The following is a 24,023-nucleotide window of genomic DNA, read 5'->3' as shown; positions in this document are numbered from 1 at the left end:
TCTTATTTCCAATTAACCACTAGACAACTGGAAATGTGTTGTGGCTCAATGTGGTAGAGCGCTAGCCTTGAGCTGAATTGTTCAGGGACAGTGCCCAGGCCTACACTTCAAGCTCCACAACTAAAAGAAAAAGAAGGGTGCATCATGAGTATGAACCGTGTGAGCTCCTCACTCTCTCTCCCCATCAAATACCATACCTACCCACACACACACACACACACACACACACACACACACACACACACACACACACACGCACAGCCTCCACACAAAGATCTCCCCAAGCAAATGCTCATTTCTCACTATAGATCCCCTGTGCATGAAGTAAAGTGTTCACATACTTGGGTGCTTGCCTGTTGAACTATTTCTGCTGTTTCAGGAGGCTTTTAACAGTCTGCCACAGGTGGTGACTGAGCAGTGGTGTCAAGAAAAATAAGTGGCCTTCCCTCCTGAGCCCTTTCCCAGCCTAAAGCCTCAGGGACTCATCTGCTCCCGGAGACCATAGACTCAGGCTCACCACCAGCCCAAAGCCTGCCGCGTTGCCATGGGGACCAGTCTGTGGCATCCCCGGCTGAGCTTCTGCCCCTCCTCACTGGCTCTCCACGTGCGGGGGCTTTGTCAGGGCTCAATGTGTCTCTGCAGCTGTGGCCAGCAGAAGACAAGGGGGCTGCCAGGGAGGCAGGACCACCCTGCAGGACCCCAGCCAGCTTCAGTCCTAAGCTGATTGGCACCTAGAAGCACAACTCAGCCCTTGAGATCCCTGAAGAGAGACCCCACCTCCTAGAATCCTCTCCCCTTGTACCACACCCAGGGTTCTTCTAGAAGCTGTTCCCTGATTGGGAGCTCTCATCGGTTTCCAAGTTTGCCTGCTCTAGCCTGAGAGGAGACATGGCCTTTGTTTGTTTGTGTGTAACTGATTTTCATCTCTAAAGGAAGCTGGTGAGTAAGTTGGATTTCAAGTGGTTTGGGGATCCTCTGGGGGGAGGGGGTCATCCATCTCCCCTGCTCATTTCCCAGGGGGTAGAGCTGGCTGGCTCAGGACAAGGAGGTAGATAGCTGCCTGGTGTGTAATTTGATGAGGGCTTTCATCAGCCCTGTGCCCTCTTCCTGAGCCTGCTTGGGTGAAGCTGGGCTGTTAGGAGACCACCATGGCTGCCCTTGCCATGGATTTGGGGTCCTGAGCTTCTGGATGGAGTGATTTGGACTTTTATAGAACAGTATGAGATAGGATGGATTTGGATGCTGTGATGAGCCCTGTTTCGATCTCTAGATTTCTCCACCCTTGTCCCACACTTCCCAATTGTTGTTGTTGTTAGTGGACAGAAGGGGAAAGTAGAATCTTTCCAAAATCTCAGTGCCTGGAAGGTTCTTATGACAATGAGACCTCATGTCAGATGCTGGAATTGTCTTCTTTGCCTTTTGTTAGTGTGAGTGTGGCTGTTCAGCAGAAACCTTCTGTCACTTTTTCTCCTCTTTCTCTTTCTCTCCCCCCCCCTTAAAAGTGATACTAGATTTTGAATTTAGGGTTTTATACTTACTATGAAGGTTCTTTGCCACTTACTTGAGTCACACTCCTGGCTCTTTTTGTGTTATTTTTCTAATATGATCTTGAGCTATCCCAGATTCCGGTCTTCCTATTTGTACTTCCCTCCTATCTGAGATGACAGGCTCATACCACCATATATGTTTGTTTGTTGAGATGAGGGTCTCACTAGCTTTTTGCCCCAATTGGCCTCAAACTGTGATCCTCCCAATCTGTCTTCTGAGGAGTTGGGATTATAGGCATGAACTCCCATGCTTGGTCTTAAACCAACTCTTGGAAGAAAATAAATCAAGGTGAAAAGAGGTTTTCAGTGCTGCTGTGGGGAAGTTTGTGATTCGTTAAAGAAACCGACTCTTTTGGATGACTGTGGATAAGAACATTCTGAAAAGGCTACACAGTGTGGTTTCTTCTATACTTTGTCATAGATCCTTGGATACTTCAGGTTGTCTCTGCTCTTTGTATTTTCTTATGTCTATGAATTAGGGCAGCAAGGTTTCTTTCTTTTCTTTCTTCCTTTCTTTCTCTCTCTCTCTCTCTCTCTCTCTCTCTCTCTCTCTCTCTCTCTCTCTCTCTCTATTTTTTTTTCCAGGATGACCTGCGAATGCAGACATCATTGTCTGAAATCTATCTGAAGTGAAAAAAATGTGTGTACATATCTGTGAACACATGTGCATATGTAAACAGATTCACTTTTTATATTACATAAATGAGAGAAAACCCTAGCCCTAGTGAGGCTGGTGTGGGTTTTACCTAGTATGGAAAAGCTAACCATTTCTTAGCAGCAAGGAGTCCTGGCTGCTCTCTGGCCCAGACCGTGCTTCCTCATTTCCTAGGTAGGGCAGGTAGTGGTCCACTGCAGCATCACCTGATGGTCATGGCATCACTTACCCAGTGCTGGTGGCTCCTTCCAGTCCTGCTTTAGGGTGAGGCTGGGTCCTGAGGGAACCTCCTCACTTTCTTAAACTGGGACTCATGGACATCGTTGGATGGAATGTGGGTTGGGGTCAGAGGCTGCATTTTTTCTCATCTACAAGATGAGAGCTCATCGCTTGGATTCTTGGAGAAGCTCTTGGATGACTCCAGGCCTCTTTAAGTCCTCCAGGGGTGTGAATGTACTCTAGGTGTCTAGAGCCTGGGTCATGCATGGTCTAAGGGTCAGAGTAAAGCCTGTCTACTGTGAGAATTATGAGCCGGTGCCTCAATTTCTCTAGCTATACATGGGGTGTCAACTGGACAGTAAGGGCATAGGCAGAGCCCTTGCTCTAGGCTGGAGAGCATTGCTGGCTGAGGCTGTGCAGCTGCCCTGTAACAATGTGGGAATTATCCTCTATTCAGTGCTTGATGGGGTGGGGGCGTGGCCGTCTCTCTAATGCTTCCGTTTTTATGCATCACTCACTATTTACACATCGATAATTTTTTTTTCTTACAACATAAAGGGGAAAAAAAGCAGCAGGCTCTGCCCATGTGTAAGGGTAGAGCTTTTTGTGGAAGATAAGAAGAAACAATTGCTTCCACTTTAGGCTCAAATGTTATCCTAGCAGGCTGCCAGTACGACCCTGTAATTACACTCCCTGTCTGAGATGCTTTCAAAATGTCACTTTCGCTGTGTGTGAAAGCTGAGATTGCTCCTCCAGTTCAAGGCTAATGGCTCTTTATGCTAAGATGATTAAACCATCAAATATTTTAAAAACAGCACCTTTTTTTTTTTTTGCCAGTCGTGGAGCTTGAACTCAGGGCCTGGGCACTGTACTTAGACACTTTTTGTTCAAGGCGCACTCTGCCACTTGAGCCACAGCATCACTTCCAGCTTTTTCTAAGTATGTGGTACCAAGGAATGGGACCTAGGGCTTTGTGCGTGCAAGGCGAACACTCTACCACTAGGCTATGCTCCTGGCCCAAGCAGCTCTTTTTTTTGTTTAAAAAAATAAGTGAGGCATCCACTATTCCTGAATTTTTATTTTTATGTGTATGATACCAAGGAACTGAACCCTAGTCTTTGTGCACGCTAGGCAACCACTCTACCACTAGGCCAAACTCCCGGCCCTCCTGAATTTTATGTGTCTTTCTCCAGGAAATCTTCCAATGGCCTGGTGTTTTATTTTGGGGTAAAAATATTTGGAAGTTCATTTAAGGTCACTTAGCTTGGCTAAAGTCCTAACTGGGCATCATCAGATCAGGGCACTTTCCAGCTGCCTCACCAGAAGGGAAGATAAGTGAAGGTAAGTCTAAAAAAATATTCTCTATCTGAAATAAAAGCAGTTTCAGTTGAATTAAAAAAAAAAAAAACTCCTCCTCCCCCACCCAAAAAAAAACAAAACTGTTTCCAGAAAGCAAAATTACACACAGCGTCTTTTCCATCTTGGTTTCATGACCACATTTTTTTTTTCCTCAGAGAGATTTAGGACAGCTAAGTAGAAATTAAAATTTCCATACAGAAACAGACGTGGAGACAGCTGGCTTTCATTGTACAAGAGCGCTCGCCTGGGAATCTTGGATGAGCAATGAGCAGCTTTCATTTTCTTATTTTTAAACAGACTGGCTTTGTCGCAATGACAAATATTGTAAATGTTCTTTGTGTAAATGTATATGTTATTGAGAAGCTTCAGGAAGAAAATGAAAATTCCCAGAAACTTACCACTCAAAGACAGCCACATAAGCAGTGATCCACACCCTCTCCAGGGAACATTTGTTTCCTGGGGTCTAGCCTATTATTAGGTAGAGTTGTCTTAGAGGTTCAAAGGTGACAAAGATGTCCCCAGTCCAGGCTGCTTGGGAGAATGCTCTTGTCTTGACAAAACAAAAACAAAATCTAAAGGATTCCAGAAAGGATGTGAGACCATGGCTCTGAATTCCTAAAAAGAGAATAGGGTGGGGCTGGTAGAGTGCTTGCCTAGCATGCACGAAGACCTGGGTACCACATACATAGAAAAAAAGCCAGAAGTGGTGCGGTGGCTCAAGGGGTAGAGCTCTAGCCTTGAGAAAACCCGAGGACAGTGCTCAAGCCCTGAGCTCAAGCCTAGGACTGGCAAAAACAAAAAAAGAGGATAGTGTGGTTGAAGAAGCCACTGGACTCTGAGCACTAGGCCCTCTGTCACCTGTTATCAGCTTAACAACGGAGCTAAAGAGCCAGCACCAGTCATCCAGTTCAGGAGGAGTGGCAAAGACAAGGGCCTCTATAAGCCTCCTATAGTAACTGTCTTCTGGGCCTGCTGGATGAACTTCTGTATCTAGTAGCAGCTCAGCAAATGGTCAGTGATCAATTGAATGGAGGCTTTTGATTTCCCTTCACCTCAGTTGCAGATACATCTCACAGCCTGGTGCCTCTTTCTTCCCTGTCTTACAAAAAGCTGGTACACATTTGGAGTTGGAGTGAGGTCCCATTTCCTGCTGGAGTAGACAACCTTTGGGTATGCACAGAGCAACTTTCTGCTTTCTTTCTTTTTTGTTCTTTTCTTTCTTTCTTTCTTTTTCTTTTTTTTTTTTTTTTGTTGTTGTTGATCGTGGGGCTTGGACTCTGTGTCTGGGTGCTGTCTCTGAGCTCTTCAGCTCAAGGCTACTGCCCCACCCCTTGAGCCAAGTACCACTTCTGGTTTTCTAGTGGTTAATTGGAAGTAAGAGCTCACAGTCTGTGCCTGGGCTGGCTTTGAACCACGATCCTCAGATCTTAGCCTCCTGAGTAGATAGGATTACAGGTGTGAGTCACCATTCCTGGCTACTTTCCACTTTCTACTACGTAGAAATGTTCAGGAAAGTCACCCTGGATTATAGAAAACCTCCTTGTTATTGGGTCCTTTTATTTCTTCCTGCAATAGTAGCTTGATTTTCTTTTCTTTTTCTTTTTCTTTTTCTGGTTGGTCATGGGGCTTGAATGCTGGCCTGGGCACTATCCCTGGACTCAGTAGCTTGAGGCTAGCACTCTACCACTTGAGCTACAGTGCCACTACTGGTTTTCTGGTCCCTAATTAGAGATAAGAGTCTCACTGACTTTCTTGTCTGGGCTGGCTTTGAATCCTGATCCTGAGATCTCAGCCTCCTGAATAGCTGGGATTACAGCATGAGCCACCAGCTTATTTGTCTTTTATTTGCATGACATTGCTAGGTGCTTCAAGGATGGCTGTTCCTGAGGACACCCCCACCCCCATGCCCCTGTGAGTTGCTCCCTCAACAACCAGGAGACTGGGTCCACAGGTATTGCTTGTTTTAAAAATAAGTGTTTAGGATGGTTTAAGAAGACATTGATGCAACCTGGAACATTGAGGAGATGGAGTTGGGAGCAATAGGGAGAATGATGAAAGGATGACATTTGTCAAGATACATTGTACTTATAAACTGACATATTCAATTGAAATCCCTTTGTACACTATTTAAAGATAATTAAAAAATTAATAGCTGGGTGCTGGTGGTTCACATCTGTAATCCTAGCTACTCATGAGGCAGAAAACTGAGGATCAAGGTTCAAGGTCAGCCTGGTCAGCAAAGTTTGTCATACTCTCATCTCTAATTAAATAGCTAAAAGCTGGAAGTTGAGCTGTAGTTCAAGTGGTGGAGCTTTGAGCACAAAGCTAAGGGACAGTGCCCAGACCTTGAGTTCAAGCCCCAGTACCATTACATACACAAGTGTGCGTGTGTGTGTGTGTGTGTGTGTGTGTGTGTGCGTGTGCGCGTGCGCACGCGCGCGCACACACAAAGCCAGCTAAGGTAGAACAATCTGCAATTCTCCACATGTAAGACTCCACCAGCACAAACACAGGCTGTTAGCATGGCTCAATTGCTAGCCAGGAATAAAACAAGCAAGCTAAATGAGAGTGTGAGGTCCTGAGTTCAAATCCTGATACCAGAAAAAAAAATCCATTTGTTATGGGATCTCTCCACTATTGAACTATCTATGTCCATTTTACTGTTTACATTCATGAAACCCATGAAGGTTTGAGGAAGATTCTAAGGGGCTTTTGCACTTGCCTGGACTGGTCAACCCATGCCAGATGCTTCCTCTTTCGAAGCCACTGAGGCAGATGTGGGGTAGTGGTCATGGTAGGTCCCTCAGAATGCCCAGTCTGCTCTGCTACGGCCATGGGGGTGAGAATTGCATTTTCAGGGTCACCCCCACACTCTACAAATGAGGTGCGTTAGAACCAGTGAGCCAAGTTCCATCTCAGGCTGCTGCGTAACAATCCGGAAATGTAAATACACCGTCATTTTGTGACCCATATTGCGAAAATAAAAAAGGAAGTTATATTGCTATTGCATGAAGTGTCATCCCTTAGAGGAGAAGCTCGCTCTTGTTGGAGGGACGGTGAGTAGGGATAGGTTCCCAGGCTCCTCACTGAGAAGCTACCCAATCCATCTAGTGTTAGAAGTGGGGATTTTGGCATTACAGCGGGTATGTAGAACAAAACAAGAGCCACTTGAAGGAGACGGATGTTTTCAAGGCAGGAAACTGCCCTGTGAGGGGAGTGGTGTCATGCTCCGTCTTGTTGTCTGGCTGTGGATTTCTGTAGCATTAATGTGAGGCATCGAAAGGTGAGTGTGAGAAGGCTTTGTAAACTTCACAGTGCCAGGCTCATAGGATGGATGGAAATAACTGGTCAATGACTTCTGTGCCCCCAGAGGAGCCCACAATGGGAACAAACCCAAAGCTGACACTGTTCAGGGTTGACCTCATGCTGGTTGATCTGTAGAACTATGGCCTAGACTCCTCTCCTCTCTTTTGCCTAAGTGGGGTGGTCTTTTGCCTAAGTTGAAAAAAATGTTATTAATTAATTAATTTTATGTGTTTATTTTTTTGCGTGTTGGCTTGGGGCTTGAACTCAGGGCCTTGTACTTTTGCTTGGCTTTGTCACTCAAGGTGGGCACTCTACTACTTGAGCCATACCTCTGTCCATTTGCTTGTGAATTGGAGGTAAGAGTTTTCCAGACTTTTCCTGCACAGGCTTGCTTTGAACTGTGATCTTCAGAGTAGCTAGGATTACTGGCAGGAATTACTGGAGCCTGGATTTGGACTATACAATTTAAATTATAGGTGGGCCCATCTAATGGAAAGAAAGTTGAGCCCACTAACCTCTTGGGTATCAGATAGATGCCCACAGCTCAGAGCAGTTGTAAGGTTATCTTGGGAGGCTGGCAGCCTGAGGACAGGGTCATAGCAACTGTGATGATCCAGTCTGGTAACACTATGATAGTTCATGTTGTGCAGTGCCAGGGCAGGAGGGGGTGGGTAGGGCCCTAGGGACCAAGCATGTTCTAGAGACTGGGGTCTGGGCCTGTGGGATTTGTAGAGAAAGGGAGCTTTTGTTGCTGTGGATGGCTAGCCCATTTCCATTTCTTCTGGTGTTGGTGAGTGCTATGGGATGTGAACCTCTGTATGGGGAGACAGAAAGGGGATCTGGGGCTTGGGAGATGCTACTGGAGAAAGGAAGCCAGGCACAGGGGAGTAGGGGATGTGGAGCTGCTGCTGGCAGTGTAGCGCCTCTAACATTCAGCTTGGTCTTCCCCAATATCCAAGGGTGGTCTTTGTCAGTCACTCACACAAGACAAGAAACTGAGGCACAGAGCATTCTGCTGGTTTGTTTCAGCTCCCCTACCCCCCTTAAGCCTGTGAGTTGCCTGGCTGGGCCCACACACAACTTTTCTGAACCGGAAATTTACACAGTAGGTGAAAGATGGTAAGAAAGGGAGGAGGAAGTGGTTTTCCTCAGCTGTTTTCTTCTAACTGTCTGTCTAGTTAGAGGCCCAGGTTCTGCTCTTGGGGGTGTAAGACTGGTCCTTGTGTCTGTAGAGACTAGAACCCCTTCCCCCCATATATAGGATCCTTACAGCGACACTGGATGGCAAGCTCTGTGTACTCAGGCCTGGAGCATGTTGTTCTATGAGATCAGAGCTGACATGGTCTCTGGGGCCTGTGGTGTACCTGCCCATTGGGTTAGAACCATGACCTTGGCAATCTCAGAGTTCCTATAGCACTCTTCTCCTTACCTGTTCCAGATGGGCCCTTTGTGATCTCCATTTACAGATGGGGAAACTGAGGCTCTGTGGTAAGAGGAATAATCAAGTGAGGCAAATGTAGCAGATGTAGAACCCAGAGACAGTGAAGTTGTAGAATGTTTTGGAGGCAAGTGTACACTGAAAACAATGAACAAGGCCTCAAGAAAGCTCAGCACTGGCCCCTGCAGCGCTGGCCTCGTCCTGCCTGTCTCTGAGCAGGGTGACTGACAGTGGGCAGGGACTGAGCCTGTCCAGGAAGGAAACAAGAGATGAGAGGGCCCCACTTTCACCACCAACATTTCCCTCTTGGCGCTGGATCCTCTGGGTGAGAGGTGTTATGAGTCCTGGTAGGTGATGAAGAGACCACCTCAGGGTAGGGGAGGCATGGTGATGGGCAGAGTGCCCGTTATGGATAGTCTGTATTAAGAGTGAAGAACAGGGTGGAGTAAACCCTCTGAGAAATGGAGCAACATGAAGATCTGGATCTAATTAGTTGGTGAGAGGTCCTGTGCTTGTGGCACTTTTAGCCCTAAGGGTAAAGTGGACATTTGGCCTGAATCTGGTTCTTATTTTGTGTTTTTCTTTTTCTTTTTCATATATTTTTTATTGTAATTAATAGAAGGGTTACATTATATTCACCAGATAGAGGCTGCATTACTTCACAAACATCGATACCCTTTCTCATGTTTTGTTCCCCACTTCCCTCCCCCTTATTTTGTGTTTTTCTTTATTCTCTTTTCCTTTGCTGGTCTTGGGGTGTGAACTCAGGGTCTGAGCACTGTCCCTGGGCATTTTTGCTCGAGGCTAGCATTGTATCACTTGAACTATAGCTCTACATTCTGCTTTTTGGTGTTAATTGGAGGTAAGAATATCATGGACTTTCCTACTTGGGCTGGCTTCAAACTATGATCCTTGGACCTCAGATCTCAGCCCCCTGAATAGCTAGGATTATAGGCATGAGCTACCATCATCTAGCATGCTTGGTTGTGTGTGTGTGTGTGTGTGTGTGTGTGTTTTAGCCAGTCCTGGGCTTGGGCTCAGGGCCAGAGCACTGTCCTTGGGCTTTCTGAAGGACAGAGCTCTACCACTTGAACCTCAGCACCACTTCCAGCTTTTTTCTATGTATGTGGTACCCAAGGAATCGAACCCGGGTCTTTGTGCATGCTAGGCAAGCAAGCACTCTACCAGTAGGCCAAACTCCCAGCCCCCATGCTTGGTGTTTTAACTTAGATGTCAATAGCCTCTTAGGTGATCATCAACAGTCGTGTGACTTCTGAGAGTCATAAGTTGATCCTCCTTGCTGCCTACAACTCTTTCATAACCTGCATCAGACTCACTTTATTGGCTGAGTTCCGTAACTACCAGCTGTATTGGAATGCATCTTGGTCCTCCCATTCTCATACCTTCTTTTCCCCATTGGTGCTCCCCATCTAGGCAACCAGTCCCCTGGCCCAATCATTGAGTCTCTGATTCTTCCCTCCCTTTCTGCTGTCTCCAGTGCTGTTTCCTCTGCAGAAATGAGGGATCCCTTTACACATTGGTCTTAAGAGATGGGGTGACCTGGACACACATATTCCATGAGGTGGGGTGGCCTGGTCACTTGGGCACTGAATTCTGTCTAATGATGTTTTCCAGATCTGTCCTGGGTCTTTGGGGGATCCCTGCAATTAGCACCTTCAACCTATGGACATCTGTCTCCACTGTTCATGGCTGGGCCTTTGTTCATTTGGATACGGTGATGGGATGGACTCAGATGAGAAAGATACTGCTTTGGGCAGGATCTCAATTTGGGTCTTATACTTTTAAAATTTAGACACAAAGCACTTTTATTGTTGTTGAACTCATGACCTCACATTTGCTTAGTAGGCACTCTACTACTTGAGCCATACTCTGAGACCTTTACACTTAAGGGATTATTTTTATTTGTTTGTTTATTTTTTTTTTGCCAGTCTTGGGCTTGGGCTCAGGGCCTGCCATTAGATACTGGGGCTTGACCTTTAGGTCTCTCACTTATCACTTGAGCCCCACCTCCACTTCTGGCTCTTTGCTAGTTAATTGTTGATACAAAGTCCCTGAGCAAAGACCCTGAAGGATCTTTCTTGGGGCAAAGTTAGAGCTGGGGAGGGGAATGAAGAGAGAGGCAGAAGTAGACAGGGATGTGAAGATTTTTAACAGTGCAGATTGGAAGTTCTTGTTTGTCTCATTTCACTGTTTTTTTTTTTTTTTTTTTACAATGGAAACTGTCAAAATAATCAAATGCAGCTACAAAGAATTAAGTAATAAACCCAAAGTGCTAACTGGGAAGGCCGCTTGCACTCATTCATGTGAACAATGAAATTCATAGTAGTCTTAGTTTTTTTGCTTAAAGCTGGCATTCTACCACTTGAGCCACACCCCCCTTTCCAGCATTTCGGTGGTTAATTTGGATAGAAGAATCTCTTGGATTTGTCTGCCTGGGCTGGCTTCAAACCTAGATTGCCATATCTCTGCCTCCTGAGTAGCTAGGCATGAGGCACCAATATCTGGCCTTTCCCAGTACTTTCTTCTAAACAAGACAGCAAGGCTCAAATAAGTGTAGAGTGAGCATCATGTGTCTACCCTCCGAGATTCTACCTGCTACATGCCACGTCTCTTTTATTTGAAAGGTTGGAGTTTGGTTTTTTCCATTGCTGTTTATGAATGACAGCAAATGGCGATGTTTTACTCATAGCAGTTATGTTACTTCTCCATGAAATAAAAAAAAAAAAAGAAAAAGGAACAGAGATTAGCTAGAGGCATGGTTTAAGTGCTTAGAAAAACCCAGAGCTCTGAGTTCAGTCCCCAGCACCAATAAACAAACAAATAAGTCTGGCTTTCTGTTAAATGCTAACTCTTCTCCAGCTTCTGGCTGCCATTATTTACTATTTGTTTTCGCTCTGAATTTGGTCAGAGACCTCAATAAATAGAAAGTGGAAGACCTTGTTTTTTCCTGCCTGGTTTATTTCACTCTAAATAGTGTCTTCAAGGGACACCCATATAGCAGGTGTCAGAATTCCCTTCTTTTTAAAAGGATGAACAATATTCCATCATATGAACAGATCCTGTTTTACTATCTATGTATGTTAGTCAGTTTTCTGTTGCCATAGCAAATACATGAGATAAATCGTCTTATAATGAGGAAAGGTTAATGATTTTAGAGGTTTCCATTTATGGTCACTTAGCCCTAATGCTTTGGGCTGTGGTGGCATAATACACTGGAGTAGAAGCATGTGGAAAATAGGCATGTTATCTCACCATGGCCAGAAAGCAAAAAGAGAGAGCCAAGGAAGGGCTTGGATCTCCCTATCCCTTTCCAGGGCATACTCCAATGACCTAAAGACTTTCTACTAGACCTCACCTCCTGATTCTACCACCTCCCCAAAGAGCCTGGGGACGCAGCTCTTCACACATAGGCCTTCAGGGAACATGTAAGATCCAAGCTGTAGCACACTCACACATTTTTCTAATGTTTTAAAAATGGTTATTACAAAGGTGAGTTACAGAGGGGTTATACTTATGTAAGTCAGATAATGAGTACATTTTCTGTACAGTGTTACCCCTTCCCTTGATATCTCCCAGTTCTTTCCTCCTGTGCACACCCACAAGGTGTATAGCTCAGTTCAACATAGCGTCTAGTGAGTGTCACTGCTGCATTTGTTCACCCTTTGTCTCTCCATTTCTGTGCCCTCCTCTTATCTTCCTAAAGACAGATAAATACACAAGACAAGAAGACAGAATCAACAACAAAGGAAAAAAAACCCTCTTGCTTTCATTTCCTAAAGTTCATTTTGATAAATACTATCTTATATGATCAGAGGCACATGGGCATTGTGCCTTTATGTTCCTCCTCTACGAGGGTCCTCCTCTGGCCTCACTGTGTGTGAATGCCTAGAGTCCTATAGATTTATCACATCCCTAAGTATTTTAGAGTTAGCTTTCACATATGAAAGAGAATTTGCACTGTTTCAGACTCATGCAATTTTTTTTTGTTTGTTTTTTTTTGGTCCATGGGGCTTGAACTCTGGGCCTAGGTGTTCTCTGAGCTCTTCAGTTCAAGACTACCACCCTATCCCTGGGCCTGAGTGTTGTCCTTGAGCTCTTCAGCTCAAGGCTATTGCCCTACCCCTTGAACCACAGCACCACTTCTGGTTTTCTAGTGATTAATTGGAGATAAGAGTCTCATGGTCTTTAGTGCCCGGGCTGGCTGTGAACCGCAATCCTGAGATCTCAGCCTCCTGAGTAGCTAGCGTTACAGGTGTGAGCCACTGTGCCTGGAAATTTTTTTGACAGTCCTGGGGCTTGAACTCAGGGCCTGAGCACTGTCCTTGGTCTTTCTCAAGGCTAGGTCTCTACCACTTGAGTCACAGCGCCACTTCTGGCTTTTTCTATGTATGTGGTACCAAGGAATCGGAACTGGATCTTTGTGCACTCTATCATTAGGCCACACTCCCGGCCCCACACTCATACAATTTTAAACAGTATGCTTTACACAGGTTAAACAGTTTGTATGTTTAAAAAAATACAACTAAGTTTTAGAGGTGGTAGCATGAGTTGAATTTGCCAGTATCTGATCAAGGTGTCTTAGCACACAGGTTCTATGTTATAAATGTCTCCTTTTCTTCCTCTCAGCTTGACCTGGTGTCCTGTCCTGCTCTGAGGTCCCACTGACTCAATGTCATGGTCTGAGATATCCTGTCATGTTCTTAGCAAAGAACATGGAGACCCTTGACCACCTGTGCCGCTGTCCTTCTCAGGTTGAGGCTCCATGGTGAGTATTCAGTGCTTCTGGACAATTATGGATGTTCATCTGACTGGCCTTTGGTCATCCTACCTGGACATGGCCAATACACACTTTGTACACTACTGGCATGGCTGTGGGAGGTTTTAGAAGTAAAGCTATAGAGTTAAGACCAACAAAGAATCCAAGCAGGGACCAGCAGGAACTACTGTCTGTAATCACCAGGTCGTTATTAGTTGAATATAGACATACTATCTGATTTAGTTACTTATTTTTGTGCCAGCATTGGGGCTTGAACTCAGGACCTGGGTTCTGTCCCTGAGCATTTTTTTTTTGGTTCAAGGCTGGTGGATCTACCATACTTAAACTACAGCTTCACTTCTGGCTTTTTGGTGATTAATTAGAGATAAGATTCTCACAGACTTTTCTGCCCAGGCTGGCATCAAACTGCGATCTTCAGATCTCAGTCTCTTGAATAGCTAGGATTATAGAGGTGTGAGTCACTGACACCTGGCTATAATGTTTTAATATGTTCTGTCTGCTATATCCAATATCTGTATTCATTTTAGGACAGATTCAATTGACAGTTTCTTTCTCTTTTTATTATGGGATATCTAAATGTTCCTTTATACCTGGTAATTTTTGATTGGATGTCAGACATTGTGACTTTTACCTAGTTTGGTGATTATTATTATTATTATTATTATTATTGGCATTTGAACTTAGGACTTTAACTTGTTAGGCAATTGTAAAACTACTTGGGCCACACTTCTAGCCCTTTTTGCTTTTTAGGTTTTTTTGTTTTTGCCAGTCCTGGGGCTTGAACTCAGGGCCTGAACACTGTCCTTGGGACTTTTCAAGGCTAGAGCTCTATCAGTTGAGCCACAGCACCACTTCTGGCTTTTTCTGTGTGCGTGGTACTGAGGAATTGAACCCAGGCCTTCATGCATGCTAGGCAAGCACTAGGAAAGCACTCTAATACTAGGTCAAACTCCCAGCCCTTAGGTTGTGTTTGATAAGGTCTTCCTAGTGTGGCCTGGGACTGTAATTCTTTCATCTAGTTTCAATTACAGGCATGTATTGCTATACTCAGCTTCTTTCCCACCCCCTCCCCCCCCAAGTTCTGGGCTTGAGCTCAGGCCTGAGCACTGTCCTTGGCTAGAGCTCTACTACTTGAGCCACAGCACCACTTCTGGCTTTACCTGTATATGTGGTACTGAGGAATTGTACCCAGGTCTTCATGCATGCTAGGTAGGCAAGCACTCTATCCCTAGGCCAGTCTTCCGGCCCTATACTCAGCTTCTTATTTATTTATTTTTTTTATACTCAGCTTCTTAGGTGAGATGAGGATCTTGCCAACTTTTTGACAAGGCTGGCCTCAAACATTGATCTTCCTGATCTCTGCCTCTCAAATAATCGGGATTACACACATGCAGTACTGCACCTGGCTGGTCCTGGGTATTTCTGCATTCCTTTATGTATATTTTAGTTTTCTTGGGGGATGTAGTTAAGTTGTAAACTTTCTGTGGCCTTTCTGCTGAAGTTTGTTGGGTGGGATGGTGGTCACTGGAGGATTAATTACACCTCACTACTGAGTCAAGACCTTCTTAAGTACTGGACTCAAGGCCCTGTGAACCTGGAGGTTTTTCTGGTTAGATGGTGGCATAGGCACAGCCTTATCCTCTCTGAACATCAGGGAGTGCTCCCTTTGGTCCTCTCAGATGGTTTTTTCCTCTAGCTTCATGTGGTTGCCTAACACTCTGGGGCCCCTCTGCACATCTCTAGGTTCTTTCTCCTTTCCAGAGCTCTGTCCTGAGAGCTTTGGTTTGTCCCCCAGACTCCTAGCTCTGTCTTTTCAAGACCAAAGAGGCCAAAGTGTTTCCCTTCCCTGTTTCTTGGCCCAGAAATGGCTCTCATCTCTCAGGAATCACAGCATTTTGCTATCCGGTATATAGTGTCTTTTAAACTGTTTGTTAGTGTTCAGTCTCTTCTGCTTTTCCTTCTTGGAGAAGCAAAATTTGCCCACACTCTCCCTTACCCATCTCTGTCCTGCCACACTGCCACTCCTGACTCCCCCAAGCTGAGTCCAGCTCATTCTCCACCCACATACTCTTATTGGCTGGGTCATGTCTGACTTCTGGAAACTTGAGTTTATCTCCAGTACTATGAGAAGAATGCAGAAAAACATGTATTTTCTGTTTGGGAATCTTAATGTTTCTGCCCATTAAGCTCGTTAAGGATGTGGCAGTGGCAAATAGTAACTGTCCACTCAAAGTGAATTTGGAGTCATTTAGAAAGAAAAAAAATCCACTGAAAGGTAGTTTTGCCACTGGAAGGAGCCTGTGGGAGTGGGAGGAGCTCTGTCCAGGGGCCTATGGACTTCCGCAGCCCTGGGGAGGTGGTGGTAGTGGGGAGTAGAGAATGACACCACTGAGCTGACCCAGCACCCAGCCCTGTGAGGCATTCTCTATAGAGGCCCTGGAGGCAGCCAGGTGCAGCCCAGGGACAGAAAGCTCTGCCTCCTGTGAGTGGAGGAAGCTGTCAGTCAGAGCTGACTGTTGCTTATGCTGCTTAGCAGTGAGGAAGGGAACACATAAAGAAGTTGGGATAGAAGGCTATCTGAGGGTGAGTGTGTATGTGAGCTGACTGTGTGTGAGTTAGTGTATTGGACTCTGGTGCCACCTTGCCCTTCTTGGGTGTGTTGTTAGGGTGGCTGAGAATGTTCTTTGGCTGAGATCTGCTGTGCTCTGTGGTGGGGGTGCTACTCTCCTTTCCTTTCCTCCCTCCCTTTAAAACTGGGGACCTTGAGCTGCTCTGATCGCCACTCTCCCCACTGTTCCCCCCCCCCCCGCCCGCCAGGACCTTCTAAACAGCTGCACTTCAAACTAGCTTCGCAAGAGAGTTCCAAGAAATCTTTCCAACCTCTGCTGGAGTCCAGAAGGAAGCAGGCCAGTCCACCATCAATCTCCTCATTGGAGAGAGTGACATCACGTAAGTTGTCATCACCTGAAGCCCCTTGTTTTCTCTGAATCTTGGGGTCAAGAGCAAGATTCCAGTGACTGTCACTCTCTCTTCTGGTCTGGTTTTACCTCAGAGCTGCCTGATGAATTCTGTGCACTAGGAATTGAGCTTGGATTTGCCACCTGCCCAATGGGCCAAGAGATTCGGATGTACAAATGTGAGGTGGTACCCCTTACATCCCAGTGCCTGGAACATTGCAGGACCTCGTTTTCTGGCAGTATACTCACAAGAAACATCATGGGCCTAGAAGGGTGTTATGCATACAAGTCACTGCTCTTGCTGAATACTGTCATTAATTTGTGCAGATATTTTGAATGTATTGAGCAGCAAATAGCCTCATATGACACCACATGCTTGCTACTCTTTTTGGTGGTAGTAGGTTGTTTATTTAGTTATTACTTATTATTTGTTTAGTAGGGTACTGGCATTAAACCCAGGGCTTCCCACTATTAAGGTAGATGTCCTACCAATTGAGCCCCGCCCCCACCCCCAGCCCTTTTTGTATTTGTTATTTGTGGGAGAGGGTCTCAATTTTTTGCCAAGGGCCATTCTGGACTTTGATCTTATTTATTCTTCCTTCTGAGCCGGATTTCAAGCACATACCAGCAGGCCTAGTGATTGACTGAGATAGGATCTTGTGAACTTTCCCCTGGGCTGGCCTTCAACCATAATCCTTCAGATCTTTGCCTCCTACGTAGGTGCGATTAGAGGCATGAGCCACCAAACCCAGATGAGGATTACTTTTGGCAGGAAAAATACTATTCAAGTAACATATTTTTCCATTTGCTATTCTCTCAAAGCCTGTCTGAAGAGGACCCAACTGAAATCCATCAGGCTGCTGAAGTTTCACAGGCAACCACAGCCCAACTCTGAGACGCTGACTTTCTCTGGAGGCTGATTTGGGGAGGCTATCCTGAGGTAGACTCATCTCTTCCTGACAGGAAACTCAGCTTTGAGGATGGAATTAGATGGGGGATCCTCATCCTCACCAGAAGCCATCGTCCCTGTAGAGGTATCGAATGCTAGGCCTGGCAGCTCCTCCCTGGGGAAGCCCCGAGTGCTTCCCATTAAACCCGGCACCTACCAAGGGGAACTTGGCAGCCAGGGTACAGCAGGAAGCAGCCTTCTAGATCCTGGCCTGAAGGTCCCCAACCGCGACAGTGGAATTGACAGCCCATCCTCCAGCGTTGCCGGTGAGAACTTCCCCTGTGAGGAGGGCAGTGAGGTCTCCCCAGAACCCACCATGCTGGAGTTGCACCCTAAAACAGCCATTGACAGTCAGACACCACAGGACTCTCTCCAAGAAGAGGACAGCCATGATGTGGATGAGGACCTTGAGGTTGAGAACACCCCCTTGAAGGCTGATGACACTGGCCTGATCCAGGTAGGCTTCTCCTTCTATTCCAGGGCCTGAGTGCAGAGCTCTCCCTGGAGGATTTGAGATTTGGGGTGGTTGACTTCCATAGAAATGGAGTGCACAGACTTGTTCCACAAAAGGAGAAGACCTCATTCCTGAGCTTCCGTTTCCCCGTGTGCCCACCTCTACCCCAGGAAGGGATGATGATCAATCTGACTGGCAGTGCTGCTTGAAGCTGCCCATTTTGCTTTCCTGTTTTCTAAATGGGGAGACTGAGGACTAGAGACCATGGTTCTCAGATCATCACCTACAGGGCATGGCCCAGGCTGGGTGCTCTGTGTTATTCTAAATGTGGGTACATGTGTCTTGATGGGCTGGGACTGATGGATCCTCATGGTGATAAAGCTATTAACACAGTAGATTCAGGGGACAGGTCTTTCTGGTAAAGGGACAGCCAGTGTCTAGTCCACCGTGAGCTTCACAGAGTGAATACTGAGGCTTTTCTTTCTTTCTTTCTTTCTTTCTTTCTTTCTTTCTTTCTTCCTTCCTTCCTTCCTTCCTTCCTTCCTTCCTTTCTTTCTTTCTTTTTTTTGCCATTCCTGGGGCTTGAACTCAGGGCCTGAACACTGTCCTTGGACTTTCTCAAGGCTAGAATTCTACCACTTGAGCCACAGCACCACTTCTTACTTTCTTCAGTGTATGTGGTACCAAGGAATGGAATCTGGTCTTCGTGCATGCTAGGCACTCTACTACCAGAAGGCCAAACTCCTGGCCTCTGAGCTGTATTAATATAAGTAATATTGTTCAGTCATAACCAGCCAGGGAAAGCAGTTTGATGCTCGTAGTTCCCAAGAAAGGCTACCCTGCCGTGTGAAGCCACATAGGGAAGTAGCAGGGCCAGTGAGCCAGCAAGGGGAGGATGGAAGGGAAGGGCAACCTGTGGGCGGAGGCTTGCGGTTTACACAGGAAGGAACGAGTGAGTCAGGGTGAACAGGCTCAGCATTGCTAGATTGAGTAATTTCAGCCAGCTCTAGGGTAGAAGGCTCTCCCTGGCTGTCTACTACCTGGCCTTGGAGTAATGAGGGCAGGGATGTGCGGTTGGGTTTAATTGGTTTGCATTTGTATGGTACCATCAAAGGCAAATCCCTCATTAGCTCTAGGAATTGGCCAGCCCTGGGGGAGAGGGATCAGCCAAGCCCAAATGTCAAGATGCCCTGTATAGATAACACAGGGCACCGGTCACCTGAGGCTCTTGGAGGTGAGCTCCAACTAGGACTTAGCCGTATCTCTTAGCTTCCTATAAGATGGGGAAACTGTAGATGCACTCCTTGTCTGGGGAAGTCCCAAGTCCCTGCATCTGTGGTAGGAAGATGCCAATGCTCCTTTCCCGGTGGGAATGGGTTGTCTTCTCCATGTTGAGGCTTCTGGTTATAATACTGTGTACCATAAGCAAGCACTGGTCCAGGAGCCTGACACTCTGAATCTCCTCCCCTTGTTTTCATCAGCCTTCTACAAATACCTGAGCTAGTCAACATGTGAAAGGAGAAAAGTGCGTTGTATTTCTTCTTTTTTCCAATCCTTTTATTATTAAGAAGTTGTACAAATGAGTTACAATTCCACAGAGAAGGTTCTTTTCTTTTTTTTTTTCTCTCTCTCTCACAGTTTTAGAGGTTTCAGTCCAGTATCAGTTAGACTCATTGGCTTTGGGTTTGTGGAGACACATCTAGCTGGCAGCTTATGAAGAGTAAACCCACTTACTTTAGGACTGTGCTCAGGCCCTGAGTTCAAGCCCCAGGACTGGCAAAAAAATTAAAATTTCCTTCTTAGGACTGTCTTTACTGTCTTGTAGAAGTTTGTCAAGATTTCATGTAGTATTAAAGTATTTCCAGTATTCTTTATGATTTCTTTTTTTACCCATTAGTTATCATGTTATAATTTTTAGTTTTATTTCTTTATAACTAGAAAAGGTATTTTGTATATGTCTTTTTGTTGACTTGTTTTATAACTAACTTTGGTCTAGCTTGAAGAATGTTCTATGTGGTCCTGAGAAGAATGTGAGTTGTATTGTTGTTGAGGATTCTGTATTTGTCTAATAGGCATTATTGTAGCTAATGTTACAAAACTTGCATCATATATTTAGGAGCTCTGAGTTTTGTGGTACATAAATACTTATAACTACTATATCTCCTTGGTACTTGATCCTTAATCATTATGTAATAACATTATTCTTTCTTTCTTTCTTTCTTTCTTTCTTTCTTTCTTTCTTTCTTTCTGTCTTTCTTTCTTTCTTTCTTTCTGTTGGTCATGAGGGTTGGGATACCTCTCTACCACTTGTGCCATAGCCATAGCACCACTTCCGATTTTCTGGTGGTTAATTGGAGATAAGAGTCTCAAGTACTTTAGTGTTCGGGCCGCTTTGAACCACAGTCCTCATGTCCCAGCCTCCTGAGTAGCTAGGATTACAGGTGTGGTCACTGGTGCCCAGCTAAAGTTCTTTTATTTAAAGATAATTTCACTTGCTATAAATGCAGTCATGTCTGCTATGTTGGCTATTGTATGTATGGACTATCTTCTTCATCTTTTTTATCTGTATGTCCTTATATGTGAAATGAGTCTCTTGTGAGTAGCATATTTGGAGGTGTGTGTGTGTGTGTGTGTGTGTGTGTGTGTGTGTGTGTGTGTGTACCAATACTAGATCTTAAACTCAGAGCCTTGGACTCTTATTTGGCTTACTTGTTCATGGTTGGTGTTCTACAACTTGAGCCACATCTCCAGCTCAGCTTTTTGCTGATTAAGTGAAGATAGAGTCTTGTAGGCTCTTCTGCTTAGGCTGGCTTCAAACCATGATGTTCCCGCCTTCGACTTCTGAGTAGTTAGTGTACTGGTGTGAACTATTGGCATCTGAGTTATTTGCTGGGCTTATGTGGGTAAAGTCTGATAAGCACAACTGGAAGTTCTAGAACTTCCCAAGCCTTTAAGCTCCTTCGGCTTCTGCTTGCACAACTGATGCTCTAATTTGCTGCTAGTCTTTGTTTTTCTTTGCCTTTTAAATTCTAGTCCTGGTCTCTTCAGCACTCTATAAGCAAGGCAGGCCCTAGTCTTTTAGGCTGCTCTTAGATATCCTGCTCCATATATATGCATGGACAAGTCTTTTGTTTCTGCCCTGCAAGAAGAGCCCTGGGGGTTACCTCTGAGTTGTTCAATGTACACTGGATAGAGATAGGGGCATTATAGGGTGCTGCTATGTACTAAATTTATACCCCCAAATTTATATGTTAAAGCATAATCGTCAATATCATAGTACTAAGAGGTGAGAAAGTGATTAAGTGGTGAGGACAGAGCCCATATGGATGGATTAAAACCCTCATAAAGGCAAAAGACAGCTGAGTGCTGATGGCCTATGTCTATAATCCTAGCTACTCAGGAGGCAAAGATCTGAAGATCACAGTTGGAAACTAGCCTGGGTAGGAAAAGGCTATGAGACTGTTCTCTCCAATTAACCACAAAAAGCCAGATGTGGAGCTGTGGCTCAAGTGGTAGAGCATCAGCCTTGGCAAAAATGTTGAATCCTAAGTCAAGACTCCATATTGACACAAAAAAAACAAAGAAAAGAAAAGAAAAAAAAGTAGAAATAGAAAAAAGAAAAAGCAAGCCAGGCGTGGTGGCTCACACCTATAATCATAGCTACTCAGGAGACTGAGATCTGAGGATCGTGGTTCAAAGCCAGCCCAAGCACTAAAGACTCTTATCTCCAAATAATCGCTAGGAAAAAAAAAAAGGAAGTGAGGCTGTGATTTGAGGGGTAGGGCAGTAGCCTTGAGCTGAAGAGCTCAGGGGCAACACCCAGGGCCAGAGGTAGGGCAATAGCCCTGAGTTGAAGAGCTCAGGGATAGTGCCCAGGCCCAGAGTTCAAGTCCCAAGACCTACCCCCCCCAAAAAAAAGCAAAATGGGAGGGGTTGGGGTTAAAAAAAAAAAGCAAAAGGGGAGGTGTAGGGGCTATAGCTCAGTGGCAGAACATTTGCCTATGTGTTAAGTCCTTAGTTCAACTCCCAACACTATAAAACAGACACTGAGGGAGGAAGGGAGGGAGGGAAAGAAGGAATTCGTGTGTTCTTTCTGTTTTGATCATCTACCATTTGAGGATACAAAATTTAGCTCACCCCCCACCTCTTTCCCCTTTCATTTCTTTCATCACATGAGGGAAAACATTCAAAACATTATCCTGGAGACTGAGACTTCAGCAGACACCAAGCCTGCTGGTGCCTTGATTTTGGACTTGCAGCCTCCATAATGTGGAACATCAATTTTGACTGTTTAGAAGCTATCCATCATCAGGTAGTTGGTCATTTATGGCACAAGCCTATCAGCCGTCACCAATTTCTCTCCTCATTTCCCAAACCATAATCCCCTCTCTGGTTTTATAATCACAGGTGCTAGAGCTTCTTCACTGGTCTGTGGAATTCTCAGAGGGTTTTCTGTTCCATGTAATGTTAAAGTCCGTGTCACTGGGTAGGAAGGAAGGGATCTACCTTCCTAGCCCACCATTGTGTGTGTATGTGTGTGTTGCTGGGGTTATAATCTGGGGCCTTGGGCATACTAAGCCAATGCTGAGATACCTTCTAAGTGTTATATTTTGATGCTTTGTAGTCAAAGTTTAAGAAAATAGAGGCAAGAGGGGGTGGGGGGAGGGACCGGTGGCTCACACCTGTAACCCTAGCTACTCAGGAGGCTGAGATCGGAGGATTGCAGTTCAAAGCCAGCCTGAACATGAAAGTCCATGAGACTCTTATCTTCAATTAAGCACTAGAAAACTGGAAGTGGCGCTGTGGCTCAAGGGGTAGGACAGTAGCCTTAAGCTGAAGAACTCAGGGACAGCGTCCAGGCCCAGAGTTCAAGCCCTACAACTCTACAACCAACTGAGAAAAAAAGAAAGGAAAAGAAAGGAAGGAAGGAAAGAGTCACATGGGTATAGTTGCTTTGGAGCACTGGGAAAAAATAATTGAATTCCCCACTCCCTCCCCAACAGAACATTCTATGGAAATAGCATTTATGAGAACTGAGTATCACCTCCAGTCCCAGCAACCTGGGCCACCTCCATCCCCTGGTTCCCTGGTGGGTAGCCCAGGCTGGGTGCTCATTTCCCCTCTATGGAGAGGTTTCCTTTCTCTCTGCAGTGTACCCACAGTCAGAAGCTACTCCAGATTGCCCAGGAACTCCTGCACACAGAGGAGACCTACGTGAAGCGACTGCACCTATTGGACCAGGTAGCTCATACAACTCAGAGCCCATCTCTGTCCACTTTCAGAATTCCAGTCGGAAGTTTCAGGGCAGAGTCTCTCCCTTACCCTATAGCTTAGATATTACAGTTGAAGTAATGTTAAGTCTGATTAGGAAATGTGTATTTTTTTAAAGTGCTTGTGACTCCAGGGCAAAGGTCTTATCTTACAACCTTTGGGGCATTTTGTCTTAGTGACTAGACTATCTGAGCACATAAATAGGGACTAGGTATTTCTCTGTATAAATCATGCTGTCCATGAAACAACAGGGGGAAAATACCAATGGAAACCAAGCTTGATAGGTAACCAAGGGAAATAGCACAGGCCTATAATCCCAGCTGGTCAGAAGGCTAATGAAAGTGAGTAGGCTTGTGGTTCAAGGATAGCCTGGGCAAGAAATTAACAAAAAAGATACCCCCTCAATGAAAAAGATGGAGGTTATGATATGTATGTATAATCCCAGCTACACAAGGAGCATTGGTGGTTTGTCATGATCTGGGGCCAGCCCAAACAAATAGCAGAAGACCTTATCTGAAAAATAACAATATCAAAAGGACTATGGACCAAGTAGAATGCTTACCTAACTAGTCCTGAGTTCAACAACCAATACTGCAGAAAAATAAATAAATAAATACATAAAGAAAGAAAAGGAACTAGGTTTGGACAGAATGGGTTATTTCTGCTTGAATCTTACATTCCAGGCAAAGAAGACTCAACCAAGATCAAGAAAGGGATAAGGAAAGATGACCTGTTCTTTCCCCAGGTTCAGCCCCTGCCTCAGCCATAATCCTTAGCTATAATAAACTTATGATAAGATCATGAAGTGGTTTGAACCAGTCTGATGACAAGGGAGACCAATGATTCTGACATTCATTAGGAAAGGAAGTTGTGCTGTGGCTCCAGGAGTAGGGCGGTAGCCTTGAGCTCAGGGATAGCATCCAAGTCCAGAATTCAAGCCCCATGACCGACAAGCAGAAAAAGAAAGAAAGAAAAGAGAAGAAAGCACTAGGGCCAGGTGCTAGTGGCTCACACTTGCAATCCTAGCTACTCAGGAGGCTGAGATCTGAGGATCTCGGTTCAAAGCCAGC

General features: G+C 45.3%; 1 protein-coding gene across 4 annotated transcripts in view; it reads left to right on the top strand.

Moving 5' to 3' along the window:
* The first annotated feature begins 893 nt into the window (after positions 1-893).
* Fgd3 (FYVE, RhoGEF and PH domain containing 3) overlaps positions 894-24,023 on the top strand; it is a 64,386-nt gene continuing 41,256 nt past the window's right edge. Inside the window, exons 1-5 of one of the 4 annotated variants that reach the window (XM_090329918.1) lie at positions 894-939; positions 13,172-13,310; positions 16,140-16,271; positions 17,102-17,685; positions 22,834-22,923. In XM_090329918.1, the coding sequence (XP_090186044.1) occupies positions 17,260-17,685; positions 22,834-22,923 (516 nt within the window). In that variant the 5' untranslated portion in view covers positions 894-939; positions 13,172-13,310; positions 16,140-16,271; positions 17,102-17,259. Of the gene's footprint in view, positions 940-6,786; positions 6,837-13,171; positions 13,311-16,139; positions 16,272-17,101; positions 17,686-20,909; positions 21,995-22,833; positions 22,924-24,023 lie in introns of those variants that run through there. The other 3 variants (XM_090329919.1, XM_090329917.1, XM_090329920.1) reach the window with 3 other exon arrangements.

The sequence above is a fragment of the Megascapheus bottae genome, chromosome 3, assembly GCF_031878675.1.
Source record: "Megascapheus bottae isolate mThoBot1 chromosome 3, mThoBot2.hap1, whole genome shotgun sequence".
Lineage (NCBI taxonomy): Eukaryota > Metazoa > Chordata > Mammalia > Rodentia > Geomyidae > Megascapheus > Megascapheus bottae.
Note: the sequence above shows the minus strand (reverse complement) of the source record. Positions and strands in the feature narration are given on the sequence as shown.